Source organism: Oncorhynchus keta, chromosome 9, assembly GCF_023373465.1.
Source record: "Oncorhynchus keta strain PuntledgeMale-10-30-2019 chromosome 9, Oket_V2, whole genome shotgun sequence".
Taxonomy (NCBI): Eukaryota; Metazoa; Chordata; class Actinopteri; order Salmoniformes; family Salmonidae; genus Oncorhynchus; species Oncorhynchus keta.
The window spans coordinates 33,537,530-33,553,576 of NC_068429.1; the positions used below are offsets into that span (position 1 = coordinate 33,537,530).

Consider the following 16,047-nt stretch of genomic DNA (forward strand, 5'->3'; position numbering starts at 1 on the left):
CGGGGCGATAGTCATTTAGTTTAGTCATCTTTGCCAAAATTTGGCAAAATGTGTAAGATAACAATAGAATACTAGAATGGACATTAACCGATTATGATGGTCTAAAGATCAGCCATTTTGGTCAGGGAGTTGATCAACCATGGTTTGCCAGTGCTGTGATAAGATATTGCGTAAAATAATGAATTGTACGAATTTATCTTCACTGCAACACCAATCTGGGTTGGCTACGTAAAACTAGTCTGCCCCACGCCTTCAGGTGGTAATACATCTCTGTACACTCTTTCATATAGCCTATGTAATGATGACCTTGGATGACTAATAAAGTTGGGATTTACACTCCCTTGTAATACAGTGAGAATCACTTAGAAGCTTCGGTAACTGATTACAGAATGGACTTTTAGGAGACATGTATTTAAATGAAACATACATATAGTAAAGAATTACAACAATGACAACATTTAAACCTTTAAAATATATTGTAAAACTAGTGCACAAAACTAGTGAAATATAAAAATAAAAATAAAAAAGGAGCAAATTGAGTAATAGGTACTTGTTTTTTATTTATGATAAGGTAATGTTATCCAATCTCATTGAGGTATTATAATATTCTGCTAAATCAAATGGTATATTTTATTACATGAAAATTAATCACTGGAAATAGTAGACTGTGGCTTTGATATTATGACTTAGAAAAATTATTTGGAGAATAAAGAACTCTGTGTGTTCTGCTTCCTTTGTAGTATTTGCTTGTTATCTTATTCCAATGCCAAAGCAACATATATCAACAGTATTCATTTCAAATTAATTATCATGGTATTTTATATGATTAAAAAACACACTGATGAAATGCCTTTCAAAGTCACAATAGGTAATGTACCTAATTTCACCCTGCAAAACACGATTGTTATCATCTTTCTCTCCGATCACACAGCAAAGCCGTATCTGCTGTCATATTTGACAGGTGTGTATCCAGTGCTGCTGGATGGGATGTGTGTGTGTCCTCGATCTGAGTGCCCCGTATGTTGCATTCCCACCTGGCTGTAGGCTACCCCAGGGTGGAGGCTTGCGCCCCGGCTGCTGCCTCGGCTGTGTGGCCGGCTCTCTGGGGCTGGGACGTCCTCCCTGGGGGAAGAAGAACAGGGGCAGGGGGGTAAGAGGGCAAGTGGAAACAGTAGTATGGCCACATAACTATTTATAGCAGGGATAGGCAACTGGCATGGGGCCTGCATTAAATATAAATATACATATATATATATATATATATCATTTTAGGAACCCAGTTGAGGTCTTAACGTACTGTTAAGACTTACAATAGTAGAATACACAAGGTGCAATATAAAAATGTGATTGTGTATCAGCAGTTTTTCTCTTGTTATGTCAGTCACTGACAGTCACGCAGTTATCCCATGTCAGCACAACATTTTTGGATTGGTTAGTTACTCTAGCCAGCTATAGTGGCAAAAAAAGGTATGTAAACCCTTTGGAATGACCTGGACTTCTGCATGAATTGGTCATACAATTTGACATAATTTTCATCTAAGTCACAACAATAGACAAACACAGTATGCTTAATAAACTAATAACACACAAATAAAGTATATGTTTTCATGTCTTTATTGAATACACCGTGTAAACATTCACATTCCCAGGTGGGAAAAGTATGTGAACCCTTGGATTTAATAACTGGTTGACCCTCCTTTGGCAGCAATAATTGCCAAAGGAGGAATTTTGGACCATTCCTCTTTACAAAACTGTTTCAGTTCAGCAATATTCTTTGGGTGTCTGGTTTGAACCGCTCTCTTGAGTTCATGTCCCAGCATCTCAATCAGGTTGAGGTCAGGAAGGCGTATTTTCTTCTGTTGAAGCCATTCTGTTGTTGATTTACTTCGGTGTTTTGGGTCATTGTCCTGTTGCATCACCCAAATTCTGTTGAGTTCCTTCCAAACAACTCAACCTTAGTTAATCTGTCCACAGAATATTTTGCCAGTAGCTCTGTGGAACATCCAGATGCTCTTTTATGAACTTCAGACTTGCAGTGATATTTTTTGTTGGACAGCAGTGGCTTCTTCCGTGGTGTCATCCCATCAACACCATTCTTGTTTAGTGTTTTACTTATTGTAGATTCGTCAACAGATGTTAGCATGTTCCAGAGATTTCTGATCATCTTTAGCTGACACTTGTCATGTCTTTGGCATCATTAAAGTGAAGACTGTTATTTTAATCAAATCAATTCTCTGTAATTATTATTACGTGATTAAACTAATCATGTCAATGTAATTAACTAGGAAGTCGGGGCACCAAAGAAAATCTTCAGATTACAAAGTTATAATTTTCCTAATATAACTCTTCAGATATTTTAACATCTGATCAACTAGTCTTCTAATTAATGAATTATTCTTTACCTCACGTTAGTCTCATTCCAAACGTCGTAAATAGTTGGTTATCTGCATGAACCCAGCCTTTACAATGAATCATCCATATACCAATTTACTTAATCATGTATTTACTAACTAACTAACTAACTAACTAACTAACTAACTAACTAACTAACTAACTAAACAATCACAGAAATGCATGAACACACAAATAGTAGATATGGTTATAAGGAAATTATAGGGGAGGTTCCCTAGTATGGTAAACCGATATGACAGCTTGGTGGACAAAGGGAAGTGGGTGTGGACTGAGGAGGGCGGGAAAGACAAAAGGGAGTCACTACACAGTTGATAATTATATTAATTGAAATGCTCATCCTTTGCACATGAACGCTCACTCATTCGGGAATAAGTGTCTCTCTCTGCTTCCCTGAAGTCTTTCGGGGTTGGAATGGATACTTCCGAGTACCATTCAGAAATGTTTTATAGAATAGATGTTTCGGCGGTTATCGGTCTTCGCATCTCAGGTTGACATAATTTCTATCTGCAGACTAGTAATTAGTACCTAAGATTTGCTCTTATTCTTTCGGGATTAATAGTCTCAGAATTTAACCATTTCCACCCGTGTAGCCAATGCTCCATGTGGTATGGAATTCAACAACCATTACAACCTTAGCTTAGACTGAGGTTTTTGTGGTCTATACTCAAACCGTTGCCCCCTCAGCTGACCGAGAGGATTTCTTCAGGTTGGGGTTTTATTCGTAACAGTAGAAAAGCGCTGTCCCATGAGCCAGATCATGTCTGTGCTCATTAGGGCGGGCCAATGACTTAGTTCAACTTTAAAGGGAATACAATTATCTCACATAAAAGGCTAAAACTCACATTACATAATTTCACAAATAGTTTCATCTTTACTCATTATTTTATACAATAATTAGACGCAAACCTCATAATGGAGGCTGCTGTATAAAACAGAGTTATGGTAATGTGGCTGTATGGTCTTTCATGAGGTCACAAACATGAAACAAAACAGATCGGGTCGTAGCTGGCTTCTCCACCGACTGTTTACACATTCTCCAAAATATGGATTTTGTTCAGTTCTCAAGTTCGTGGATGCAGAAGAAGTTCCTTTGCTCTCTCTATGTGTCTCTTTTTGCATGGCCAGGAGGAGAGAGTCTCCTCCAGGAATTTACGACCTGAGATAACAGAATCTGGGTGTAGGAGGGAGAGAGGGGGAAGCCACTAGCTATACCCAAATAGGGCCACGTCCTGACACACTCTAGGATTCTTCTTAACCTCATTGAGCATTCTGTGCTGTGCTCTTGCAGTCATCTTTGCAGGACGGCCACTCCTTGGGAGAGTAGCAACAGTGCTGAACTTCCTCCATTTATAGACAATTTGTCTTACCGTGAACTGATGAACATCATTTAAGAGATAATTTTGTAACCCTTTCCAGCTTTATGCAAGTCAACAATTCTTAATCTTGAGTCTTCTGAAATCTTATTTGTTCGAGACATGGTTCACATCAGACAATGGTTCTCGTGAATAGCAAACTTAAATTGTGTGAGTGTTCTTTATAGGGCAGGGCTGCTCTAACCAACATCTCCAATCTCATCTCAATGATTGTACTCCATGTTAATTGACTCTTGACTCCAATTAGCTTTTGGAGAAGTCTAGGGGTTCACATACTTTTTGTTTAAATGATGTATTCAATATAGACAAGAAAAATATAATAATTTGTGTGTTATTAGTTTAAGCAGACTGTATTTGTCTGTTGTTGTGACTTAGATGAAGATCAGATCTAATTTTATGACCAATTTATGCAGAAATCAAGATGATTCCAAAGGGTTCATATACTTTTTCTTGCACTGCAAACATTTCTCCCCACCCTATAGCAAAATGTGTAGAATTACAGAAAGTTTCACACTAATGAATAGAATTGCATGAAATTATTTATAAAATTGCTAAATATTCTCTCTGCCCATGGCAACATCTGTACAATTGCAGTGAGGCCAGTTCTGACTGCATGTGAGGGTATGGATGTGGGTACGCAGACCTGCGAGCCACTGCGGCCTCTCATGAGTTCAGAATTTTTGTGGCCCACACCCCCATCAAAGTTGCCCATCCCTGACCTACGGTCTTAGTGTGAATACAGTACATTCTCCAGTACCTGATATCGTTAGACACTTCCTTCTCATAGCGTGTGAACCTTGCATCACACTTGTAGATGAGGAGCCATATGAGTATCGCCAGAATGATGATGAGCAGTAGACAACCCACCACAGTACCCACTATCACTCCTGCTCTGTTAGGGGCTAGGGAGATGGAGGGAATAAGCACTAGGTGAAGGAACTTTTGAACTTTTTCTGTGCTTTAAACGTGAGTGAATGACTGAGTGAGGGATTGACTGAATGAGTGACTGAGTGTGTACCTACGTTTGTTAGCTGTCAGTTTGACTCTGCACCTCTCGTCTCCCACAGCATTGGTCACCTCACACATGTAAATCCCCACAGAGCTCTCAGAGTGATTTCTGATCAACAACTCCCCAGTCACACGGTCTCATGGATCACAAAGTATGAAGAGCAGCAATGAACACGTTTATTTTTCATTGCATATCCAGTCAGCTTAGATACAGTTTCTGTTAAAATGTGCTTTGATGCTGTAATTCACCATGAAACCAGTAAAGGTCAGACTTACTCTGTGTGGCTGAGGGTGGGATGGGACCTCCTCTTTCTCTCTTCCATGCGTAGTTGAGGGGAGAGGACCCCTCGGATGACTTGCACTGCAGGGAGACAGTCTCCCCCACTGTCTCCCCACCCTCCATCCAGCATTTAGGCACCGAAGGACGCACTGACGACAAAGGAATAATAATTACACAAATATCCGCTCTGTCACAGTTTAAAACAACTGAATACATTAAAGAGGACAGTGCTTATTTCTACCTTAACATTAGAAAAGAGACCCATCTGGAATATTACATTTAGGGTAACTACAATGTATTTATTAAATAAAGCCAAGGACACCTTTGCTTGTCAGGGTAGAGAATGACAGGTCTCTGACACTTTCTGAGGTAAGCTTTGTTTCCATTGTTGGATAACAAGGCCACTTTTTTTGTTAGTGCCTCTATTCAGGGTGTAGTACTGTATTTTCTTTTCACCAAAGCTTATTTTCCCACCACACACAATACTGCTCTATTATACGCAGGGAGGGAGATAGACAGAAAGCATTAAAGAGCAGCAGAGTGAAAAAAAAGTGCAGACAAACGGTAAAAGACAAAAGGTAAAATAAAAAAGGTAAAATAAAAAAAGGATAAAGAAAAAAGGATAGGAAAACTTCGGTTGAGAACGAGAATGGCGAAGCACAGCAAAATAGAACTGACTTAAAGCTGCAGTAACTGGGAGGAAGTTTTAGCTCCAACTGAACTTGTTCTACTCAATAGTCCATAACATTGCCAGTGTGCCACTTGTATTCGTGAAAGCACTTTAGAAATACTCAATTTGAAGGTCTTGCTGTACCTTGGAGGTTGTTCAGAAGTACAGTTGGAGGTTCACGAGGTCAAAAAAAAACATGACAATGAAAATAAAGATTGGTGACATTCTCTTGAGGAGAAAACGAACCACATTTTCATGAACTTATTTACCTGAAGATATTCAAGTTGTCACAACTAACTAAAACCAAGCCACACTACAGGTGTGAGTCCAACAGCCAGGCTTAAATAATGCAGCATGTTGACATGTTAGCCCAAAGTTGAAATGTGACGTCTGTCTCACCCATCACGACCAGGGACACTTTCTGCATGTCCACTCCCGGTGACTTCTTGACTTTACACTGGTAGGTGGCAGAATGGGCTGGTGACAGGAAAGCGATGGAGAGGGACGCATCACCCAGGGAAGGGTCGCCAGCAGCAAAGTCCAGCCCCTTAGTTAGACCAGGGTTACCATGGATGTACTTATTCCCACCTGCATAGGACAACAGCTGAAGAAGTCCAAACATTTGAAAAATCAGAAGAACGGGGGAAAAAATCAACAGATGTTTGATATATCTTAGCAACAAGAGGTGAGCAGATGGAAGTAATGGACTTGATTCCATCCTTGAACTAGCTACTTTATCTAACAGCATGTTTTGTGATTGCTTGAAAGGTTGTGGAGATAACTTTATATAACAATCTGAGATCTCACCTAGAATAACTTGGTAACTTCAGTGCCACTTACCAGTTGGTCCTTCTGGGTGGTATCTGGGCTGACCACTGACCACTCAATATCCAGCTCTCCAGTGTCCGAGGGGTCAGGTGTGTATGTACACACCAGGGTCATTCTCTCCCCCTGGGCCCTCTGGACGGTCTGAGGACCAGTAGAGGTCAGCTGCATCCCCATGCTGCCAGCTAGGGCCATTCAAATACTGTTACTGTGAACCCTAGCGATAACTTCTCAAGTCTATTGAATTTGACCTTCTAATACTAATTACTACTGTAGGCCTACTGCTTATAACACTGAGGAGAGATATTTAGTATTCAGCTTCTTCTTTATAATTTACATCTCCCTGACTATAGTTTTTTAAATGGTGAAAAAACAAACATTTATGCTATATCCTTGACTTCTATAATAACAACTTGAGATGTTTGTTATTGTGTGTTCTCGTGTTAGTTTGTTAGATGAGCATTTTGAAATGAAGTAACTGAGAGATTCAATCAAACTCAACATTTACAGGACACTAGTACATCCTCAAGAGAGAGACACCAGCCTTCTTGTGAACGAACAGGCAGTATCCACCATGGCAACACACCTGGAGACCATTACCCAAGGGATGACCAGTGATTGCCATCCTTGAATAAATAGACTGTTCTATTCAGTATGTAACAATCCAGTTTCCAGTGTCGAGTTCAGGAATAAGTTAGTCATAGAAATTAATTGCTTCCTCACTTTACAGATTACTGTGCATGTGTGTGTGTGCATGTGTGTTTGTGTGTATGGTGTTCTTCCTCACCTGCATTGAGAAAAACTGTGATTGCACATATCCCGATCATGGAAGACCATGGGCGAGAGCTAGGAATGCATGGATAGACATTTTGAACCATGGCAACATTGAACAGACAAGCACATACAGCAATGCTTTGAAAATACATTTGCTCTCTGTGGTGCCCTGCTTGAAAACTAGATGAGCACATGACATGGTGTTCTGAGCATCTCGGTTTGTGGAGGGACAATTTGTGAAAACAAACCTTCATTTCAAAATGAACCTGGATGGAAGAGAAAATAATAGACAAAGTGTTGTGTAGACTGTATCCTTTATGTTGTCTGCTGCCTAACTGTCCTGACTTGAACTGTGTAACAGACTTGAAGCAGAGTGTTGAAATAGACAACGTATAAAAAAAGAGCAGGTACACTGAACAAAGAGGTATATATTTGTGAGCTGCGTCACGCTGAAAGCATCAGTTATACAGCTGCATCTGCTACATCTAAATTCTGTTCAACCTACATGTACTTCAAAGTATTTTTAGAATCAAAAAGGTAATGTACTGATATTAACAAAATAAAGCAAAATGCTTAAACTATTTCTTCTTGGATAAACTATTTCTTCTTGGATAGACTATTTCTTATTGGATAAACTATTTCTTCTTGGATAGGGTATTGTGTGAAATGCCTATTGTTTTAGACAGGTTTATCAAAACGTTTTAAAACTAGATGTTCCCTAAAGCACCCAAACAGTAGTTCCACAAAAATGTATTTATTTTTCAACTGTATTATTCGAAGCCACATATACTACAACAGTGTTTTCGCACTGCTGTTTTCGCACACTGTTAATGTACACCTGTTGTTTACAAAGCATGTCACAAATAAAATGTGATATGATTTTATAACAAGGGTTGAAAACAATACAAGGTAGCTCAAAAAACTAAAAAGCTCACAATAGCACAAAGGGGAAATCAACGTGACAATGAACACAATTCACCTGAATGAACGTCGCTCATCCAAATGTAGAACCATTCCACTCAATCGACAAAGCATGTCAGCAGGTTCTCTTTCTCTGTCTCTTCTGCTCTTTTCTTCTTCTCTATCCCTCTTACACAGCAGGTCATGCCTGTCTTCCTCCTCCGTCTCATTAGCATAGGCTAATCTCATTGGACAGTTCTATCAAAACCTGTTTTTTCTTTTTCCAAACAAACCTTAAACCAGAATTAGTGTGGACTGCCATAAAGTGTCACCAGCGCTATGGGAGTTACACACATTTGAAAATGTTTAGATTTTGTGGATAGTCACTCTTTGTCAAATATTTTGTTCACTTTATCGCCTACCATCTGTGGATGAGCTCTGGTTTCAAACAAAGAGCTAGGAGACCATGGTAATGTGGTCCAAACAGCCATGTCTCAGGTGACAACAAACAGGTTATTCATCTGGTTACTGGTTAGTCCAGGATACAAAAGGTGTGGTGGGGAGTGAATCAATGAAATAGATTAAACAACCAAATTGGCTAAAATTGATAAATTAACTATAGTAATTGGGACAGGAATTCTACATTTTCTATTAAAATATGAAATAACCAAAACAGAACATTATTTAGAGATGCAGTCCACAGATCCTCATGTGTGACTGTGAATTGCCTATTTCCTCAAAAACAAATAAGACCATTTAATATGAATTGCCTCTAAAATAATCCCCAGTCAACTCTTAAATTATGCCAGCCCCCTCAGCAGGTACTACAATTTACCATAAGGTTTTCCTTGTTTGTCCATAAATATTCCTGTAACATGGCCAACTGCATGACATTAGCATTATTTGTGGCTTTAATTTCCTGGACATGCAGTATCCCATCCCAGATGAAGACAGATGAAACATGGAGCAGGTTTTCATCAAGGATCTCTCTCTACTTTGCTCCGTTCATCTTTCCCTCAATCCTGACCAGACTCCCAGTCCCTGCCGCTGAAAAACATCCCCACAGCATGACGCTGTCACCACCATGCTTCACCATAGGGATGGTGCCAGGTTTCCTCCAGACGTGATGCTCGGCATTCATGCCAGAGTTCAATCTTGGTTTCATCAGACCAGAGAATGTTGTTTTCTCACACTACTAATCCAATGATTATGTTACCGTATGTGAGACTGGTAGTCAGATTGCTGCCTTGGAAACGTTTGTGTTAAATCATTAATATCATGACATGTGTTATGTCATCCTTATGACAGCTTTATGTAGGCCTTATGGAGGGTTGAAGTAATGTGTTACTAAAAGAAGAGCCATGATGTATCTATAATTGTTGTGATATACCGCAGGTCAAGGACTAGACTGTGACTGTTGGATTCAGTGTTAAAATGAAAATAATATTGAGAATAAATAAAATCTGTGCAACAGGCAATAACTACACAATAAACTATAGCCTACACATATGGATCTAATCTTTATCCTATGCATTGGGCCTTCATGACCTTCTACCCAGTCATTGGGCCTTCATGACCTTCTACCCAGTTTTGCTAAATCATGGAGTGTCATGGAGTGCCAACTAGGCTATATGCTGTTGGTTTTTTTCCTTCCAGTCCCGAAGTCATCCACATGACTGTTTATGGCTCGATTATGTAAACGACTTATCTGATGTAAAAGTTTGATAAAGCAGTTACAGTCTTCAGTACGAAACATTTAGCCAACAGTTAAATTAGAATAGTCCAAGTTTTCAGAGTTTTGCAGTCATGACTGAAGAAACGTGGGATGTTGTTATTGTCGGCGCTGGGCTGTCAGGACTGAGTGCTGCTCAGACTCTGCGGAAGAGAAATGGCAAACTCAGAATATTAATTCTGGAAGGAAAAGGTTTGTCAAAACTGTTTGGCATTCATTATGCAGCGAAACAATCAACGTTCTCCGCATCTAGCCTGTGACAGCGGCTTCGACGCGTCGCATTTGCTGTCATAGAATTTAAGTTGTGGCCTGTCATTTGTTTACGGGCTAATTTTGAGGAGCAGAAATCACAGTCCAAGAATATGAAATATTTTAACAATTCGTAACAGAATTATAAAGCAACAGTATTATAAATATGAACATTTAATGCAATTGAAGGTGTATGTGTTTTTCCAGACCGGGTAGGAGGACGAACTGTTACCCAGGAATTACCTGCTGCTCGCGGCATTGATCGCTGGGACATGGGAGGGCAGTGGGTTGGCAGGTAGGTTCTTGGAACAGCCTGGTCTCATAGACTGGATGTAACATAGTAAACGTAAGTCCGGGACGTTCAAATTAGTATGGCATGTTATGTTTGGTATGGTTACATAAGACAGAAGGTTACTTAAGTCAAAAACGAAACTAAAGTGGTTTGTCTGGGTGGATGGGGAGGCATATAACACAAACATCTAGCTCCCCAAATGTTGTATGTTCAAATCTCATCACGGACAACTTTAGATAATTAGCAACTACTTACTAGTTTTTAGCTACTTTGCAACTATTTATAATGTTAGCTAACCCTTCCTTCCATAACCCTAACCGCAACCCTTTAACCTAACCCCTAACCATAACCCCTAGCCTAGATAATGTTAGTCACCTAACAAATTGGAATTCGTAACATATCATATGTTTAGCAAATGTTTTACATATTGTACACATTTCAATTCATAACATATTCTACCAATTACAATTCGTATGATATGTCACGAATTGCACTTCATATCATACGAAATCAATGATGGACATCCATAAATTATACATACCATACAAAACATAACATATTCATAGGCATATCCTGAATTTATATTTACTATGTTACCTCTACCACTGAGTTTACTTGGAATGGTGCCATGTCACTCAGTGCGGTAGGGGTAAATGCAAAATCATTTCATACATTGTAGGTGTTACAATTGGGTTTAGCCTAACTTCATAATCAATGTAGGGTGAATAATCAATTAGGCTTACATGTAATCTGATTGGGTCTACAAAAAAACTACAACTGTAAACAAATACTTTTGAAAAACAAGAGGATTATTTCTTGGATTAATTTATAATTCAGAAAGGATGTTTGGGGGAAAAAATACATTAATGAGACCTTTCTGTTTTCTCATTGACGTTCAATTCATCATTGAAAAAGTTAGTTCCCTTTGAGTTTGGGTAATCCCCAAATTACATTAATGATTACAATTTTGGACAGGTAACTAGTAACTAACGGATTACATTTAAAAAGAAACCAAACCTGTCATCATGTAGCTTCATCTCAACAATATTGTCTAAATGATGAATGGTGAAGTAATGAAGAACAATTTATCAATGGTAATTTGTCATCCAGCCAAGCAGAGCAGTGGCATTATGAAGGGAATTAATGTGCCTCTTTGCAGTACATTGAACATGGACTGACTGATTTTTGCTTACCTTTGGAAAGGTACAAAGTTCATACATAGTTTACATTCATAAGGATGACAAGTGGAAGTGCCGACTAGTACAGTACATTTCAGTCATTGATATTCCATTATACTGTATAAGCCTATGAAAAAGGCCCATGAAATTCCCTCTCACACAGTCACATTCCCAAGCTATTGGAGGGAATGAGCAGAACAGAACAGGACATATCTGTGTTCCGAGAGTACTGAAAAGTAGGAGAGCTTTGAGGAAATCACAAAAGCTGCTATCAATACATCCCAAAAAGGGGACATGATTACTACAGGAGAATAATAGTGGGCTTCATCCAGGACAGAAATCATTACAAATCGACTTACTGGGACGCACTTAGACACAGGCTTAGAACGATTATATAGATTACTATCGACCTGGAGCGAAGACTGGTAGAGGCCACTGCTGCACCCAGGCAGCTAAGACGGTTGCCATTGTGTCGTCTGTCAGATGGTGCAAGGAGGACAGGTCTGTGTGCGATCATGGGAAACCTCTTAGACCTACGGTAGTAGAGGGATGCAGTCAGAACATGGAACAGACTATTATTTATTAAGGGAAAAGAAAGTGATCATTTGACATGCACCACATACGTTTAAATGTGTCACTCTCTCAGGAGTTTAGAGACTTCAGCGGACTGTGATAAAAGAGGGAGGGCGGATACCAGAATCACACAGCCTCAGCTTTGATAAATAATCAGCCTCATCATAGATTTATTTTCAGCGCATTCAAATCAATAAATTAATAAATTAACTGAAACATTTTTGATGAAATAATGGACAATGTATGTTCTCACTGGGCACACACTGGTTGAATCCCAAAAACATTCACGTCAAATTACATTGAACCAACGTGGAATAGACGTTGAATTAACTTCTTTGCCCAGTGGGTTGATTTTATATTTAGTCTCGGTTGACCTTGCTGTTAAGATCAAAGTCAAAAGATGATCACTTTGCTAATCTAACTGTTGTTGTCCCTCTTACCTCAGCACTCAGACATACGTCATGGACCTCATTCAGGAGTTTGGCCTGGAGGTCTACACACAATACACCACAGGCAAGAAAGTACACCACATTGGTGGTCCTCATGCCAAGGTTCGCACCAGCAGCACCAGTATCCCTGCCCTCTCTACACTGGTGCTACTGGACCTGTCACAGCTCGTCTGGAAGGTAGGGTTCTAACTCGCCTGGCCATTATTCTCTCCAATGTTGCAGGTCACAACCAAGCCACAAGGTATTCATTACATTACATTTAAGTCATTTAGCAGACGCTCTTATCCAGAGCGACTTACAAATTGGTGCATTCACCTTATGACATCCAGTGGAACAGCCACTTTACAATAGTGCATCTAAATCTTTTAAGGGGGGTGAGAAGGATTACTTTATCCTATCCTAGGTATTCCTTAAAGAGGTGGGGTTTCAGGTGTCTCTGGAAGGTGGTGATTGACTCCGCTGTCCTGGCGTCGTGAGGGAGTGTGTTCCACCATTGGGGAGCCAGAGCAGCGAACAGTTTTGACTGGGCTGAGCGGGAACTGTACTTCCTCAGTGGTAGGGAGGCGAGCAGGCCAGAGGTGGATGAACGCAGTGCCCTTGTTTGGGTGTAGGGCCTGATCAGAGCCTGGAGGTACTGAGGTGCCGTTCCCCTCACAGCTCCGTAGGCAAGCACCATGGTCTTGTAGCGGATGCAAGCTTCAACTGGAAGCCAGTGGAGAGAGCGGAGGAGCGGGGTGACGTGAGAGAACTTGGGAAGGTTGAACACCAGACGGGCTGCGGCGTTCTGGATGAGTTGTAGGGGTTTAATGGCACAGGCAGGGAGCCCAGCCAACAGCGAGTTGCAGTAATCCAGACGGGAGATGACAAGTGCCTGGATTAGGACCTGCGCTGCTTCCTGTGTGAGGCAGGGTCGTACTCTGCGGATGTTGTAGAGCATGAACCTACAGGAACGGGCCACCGCCTTGATGTTAGTTGAGAACGACAGGGTGTTGTCCAGGATCACGCCAAGGTTCTTAGCGCTCTGGGAGGAGGACACAATGGAGTTGTCAACCGTGATGGCGAGATCATGGAACGGGCAGTCCTTCCCCGGGAGGAAGAGCAGCTCCGTCTTGCCGAGGTTCAGCTTGAGGTGGTGATCCGTCATCCACACTGATATGTCTGCCAGACATGCAGAGATGCGATTCGCCACCTGGTCATCAGAAGGGGGAAAGGTATTCTAACTCAGTGATTTTCAAACCTCTCCTCTGAGACCTCCAGACGTTTCACAATTGTGTTGTAGCCCTGAATCATACTGAACAAAAAAATATAAACACAAAGTATCGTTCCCATGTTTCATGAGCTGAAATGAAAGATCCCTGAAATGTTCCATACACAGCTTATTTCTCTCAAATGCTGTGCACAAATTGGGTTACATCCCTGTTAGTGAGCATTTCTTCTTTGCCAAGATAATCCATCCACCTGACAGGTGTGGCATATCAAGAAGCTGATTAAACAGCGTGATCATTACACAGGTGCACCTTGTGCTGGGGACAATAAAAGGTCACTCTAAAATGTGCAATTTTGTCACACAATGCCACAAATGTCTCAAGTTTTGAGGGAGCTTGCAATTGGCATGCTGCCTGCAGGAATATCCACCACAGCTGTTGCCAGAGAATGTAACGTTAATTTCTCTACCATAAGCCACATCCAACGTCGTTTTAGAGAATTTGACAGTACGTCTAACCAGCTTCACAACCGCAGATCACGTGTAACCATGCCAGCCTAGGACCTCCACATCCGGCTTCTTCACCTGCAATATCGTCTGAGACCAGCCACCCGGACAGCTGATGAAACTGAGGAGTATTTCTGTCTGTAATAATGCGGTTTGGGAGGAAAAACTCATTCTGTTTGGCTGGACCTGACTCCCCATGCCTGTGTCCCTGCCCAGTCATGTGAAATCCATAGATTAGGGCCAAATTAATTGATTTCAATTGACTGATTTCTTTATATGAACTGTAACTCAGTACAATTGTTGAAATTGTTGCATGTTGCCAGATTCAGCTATTCAAGGGCTTGAAAATTAGTTTACAAGTTGAATCAGGTGTGCTAGCTGTGGAATAGTTAAAATTCATGCAAAATGGGGGTTCCAAAGAGGTTTGAAAACCTCTGGTCTATCTAACAGTAAATCAAACTGAGAAACAGCTCATTAAAATACTCAGCCTGTGCTGATGACTCACTTAAACAAATGAATACTAGACAAACATGAATTTGTTTGTCTAGAAAAGTAATTAATTGTTTGTATTGTATTTTCAGATGAACTTAATCAACATCGTCCTAGTAGTTTTGTTAATTATGTGATGAATTGATGTGGTGCCCTAAATGGGATGTGTTAATTATATTTTAAATGAATCATGCTGTGTTAATGTGAGTGTGGTCTTGCGTCATAATCATGGCACAGAAACACAATGTTAATGTAGCCAATGCGAAATGGCTTGCTGGTTAGCGTCGCGAGCTAGTTGTCGACGTGACCCGCTCTGAGACCTTGAAGAAGTTGTTTCCCTCGCTCAACAATAGCTGTGACTTTTGTAGAGTGACGGTAACATTGCTTTGTGACAGTCGATCTGCATCTCTGGTTCGAGCCCAGGTTGAGGCAAGAGGGATGGAAGCAACACCGTTACATTAACGCATCCACTGAACATCAGGAATCATTTTTTAAAAGCGGCTTCAAAGAATAGTTCCAAAGCCAGAGCAGAAAATATGAATAGAGAATACTGTTATATTCCTTTATACATACATTTTAGCTGTCTCTGTCTGTTACATCAAGCTTTTACCTGTCTCAGCGCTTTAGATCATTAATGTGTGTGAATTATCATTGATGTGTGTGCATTATCATTCATGTGTGTGCATTATCATTAATGTGTGTGCATACATGTATGTGCTGTGTGTCAGATTGACAGGTTGAGTTCCACAGTGTCAGTGGAGGACCCCATGAAGACCCCCAATGCCCAGGAGTTGGACAGTATGACCCTACATTCCTACATAGAGAAACATGCCTGGACAGAAGGTGAGCAGCACCACCTCTCACACTTCATCCTACTCACTAAGAATGTGTTGTCGATTTTTTAAATTGTTATTGTTTTTTAATAGTGTGGGTATAGACAACAGCAGATCTGGGATACGGTCCAACATTTGGGTCAAGATACCGCAAGAACCAACCGAAAAATCAGGTCGAAGTGTTTAAAATTGAGTTTATTACAGATTCAGAGCTGGGTGTTCCACTATACGTTTGCCCTGCTAGAAAATGAATGGATTTGATTTTCCCCTACCGTGCCTAGAGTATGCTCTCAAGTGCT

The 16,047-nt window shown here is 40.5% G+C and overlaps 2 protein-coding genes across 3 annotated transcripts in view; one reads left to right on the plus strand and one right to left on the minus strand.

Annotated features, from left to right (window-relative positions):
- Positions 1–540: 540 nt before the first annotated feature.
- Positions 541–8,670, minus strand: vsig8a (V-set and immunoglobulin domain containing 8a). Its single transcript, XM_035776115.2, has 8 exons — positions 8,322–8,670; positions 7,356–7,414; positions 6,584–6,753; positions 6,143–6,347; positions 5,070–5,222; positions 4,808–4,930; positions 4,543–4,687; positions 541–1,122 (listed from the first exon to the last, which is right to left on the minus strand). The coding sequence occupies exons 1-8, from the start codon at positions 8,489–8,491 to the stop codon at positions 924–926; spliced, it is 1,224 nt and encodes a 407-aa protein (XP_035632008.1). The 5' UTR covers positions 8,492–8,670; the 3' UTR covers positions 541–923.
- Positions 8,671–9,845: 1,175 nt separating this feature from the next.
- si:ch211-127i16.2 (probable flavin-containing monoamine oxidase A) overlaps positions 9,846–16,047 on the plus strand; it is a 46,670-nt gene continuing 40,468 nt past the window's right edge. Inside the window, exons 1-4 of one of the 2 annotated variants that reach the window (XM_052525725.1) lie at positions 9,846–10,166; positions 10,431–10,518; positions 12,712–12,892; positions 15,644–15,758. In XM_052525725.1, coding sequence (XP_052381685.1) covers positions 10,049–10,166; positions 10,431–10,518; positions 12,712–12,892; positions 15,644–15,758 — 502 coding nt within the window. In that variant the 5' untranslated portion in view covers positions 9,846–10,048. The remainder of the gene's footprint in view (positions 10,167–10,430; positions 10,519–12,711; positions 12,893–15,643; positions 15,759–16,047) is intronic. The other variant, XM_052525724.1, reaches the window with a different exon arrangement.

Coding starts and splice junctions, on each gene's coding strand:
- vsig8a (XM_035776115.2), bottom strand. CDS start 8,491: ATGAGATTAGCCTATGCTAATGAGACGGAGGAGGAAGACAGGCATGAC. Junction 6,754..7,355: donor CACAGTTTTTCTCAATGCAG/GTGAGGAAGAAC, acceptor GAATGGCCCTAG/CTGGCAGCATGGGGATGCAG. Junction 4,688..4,807: donor CAAACTGACAGCTAACAAAC/GTAGGTACACAC, acceptor CCATCTCCCTAG/CCCCTAACAGAGCAGGAGTG.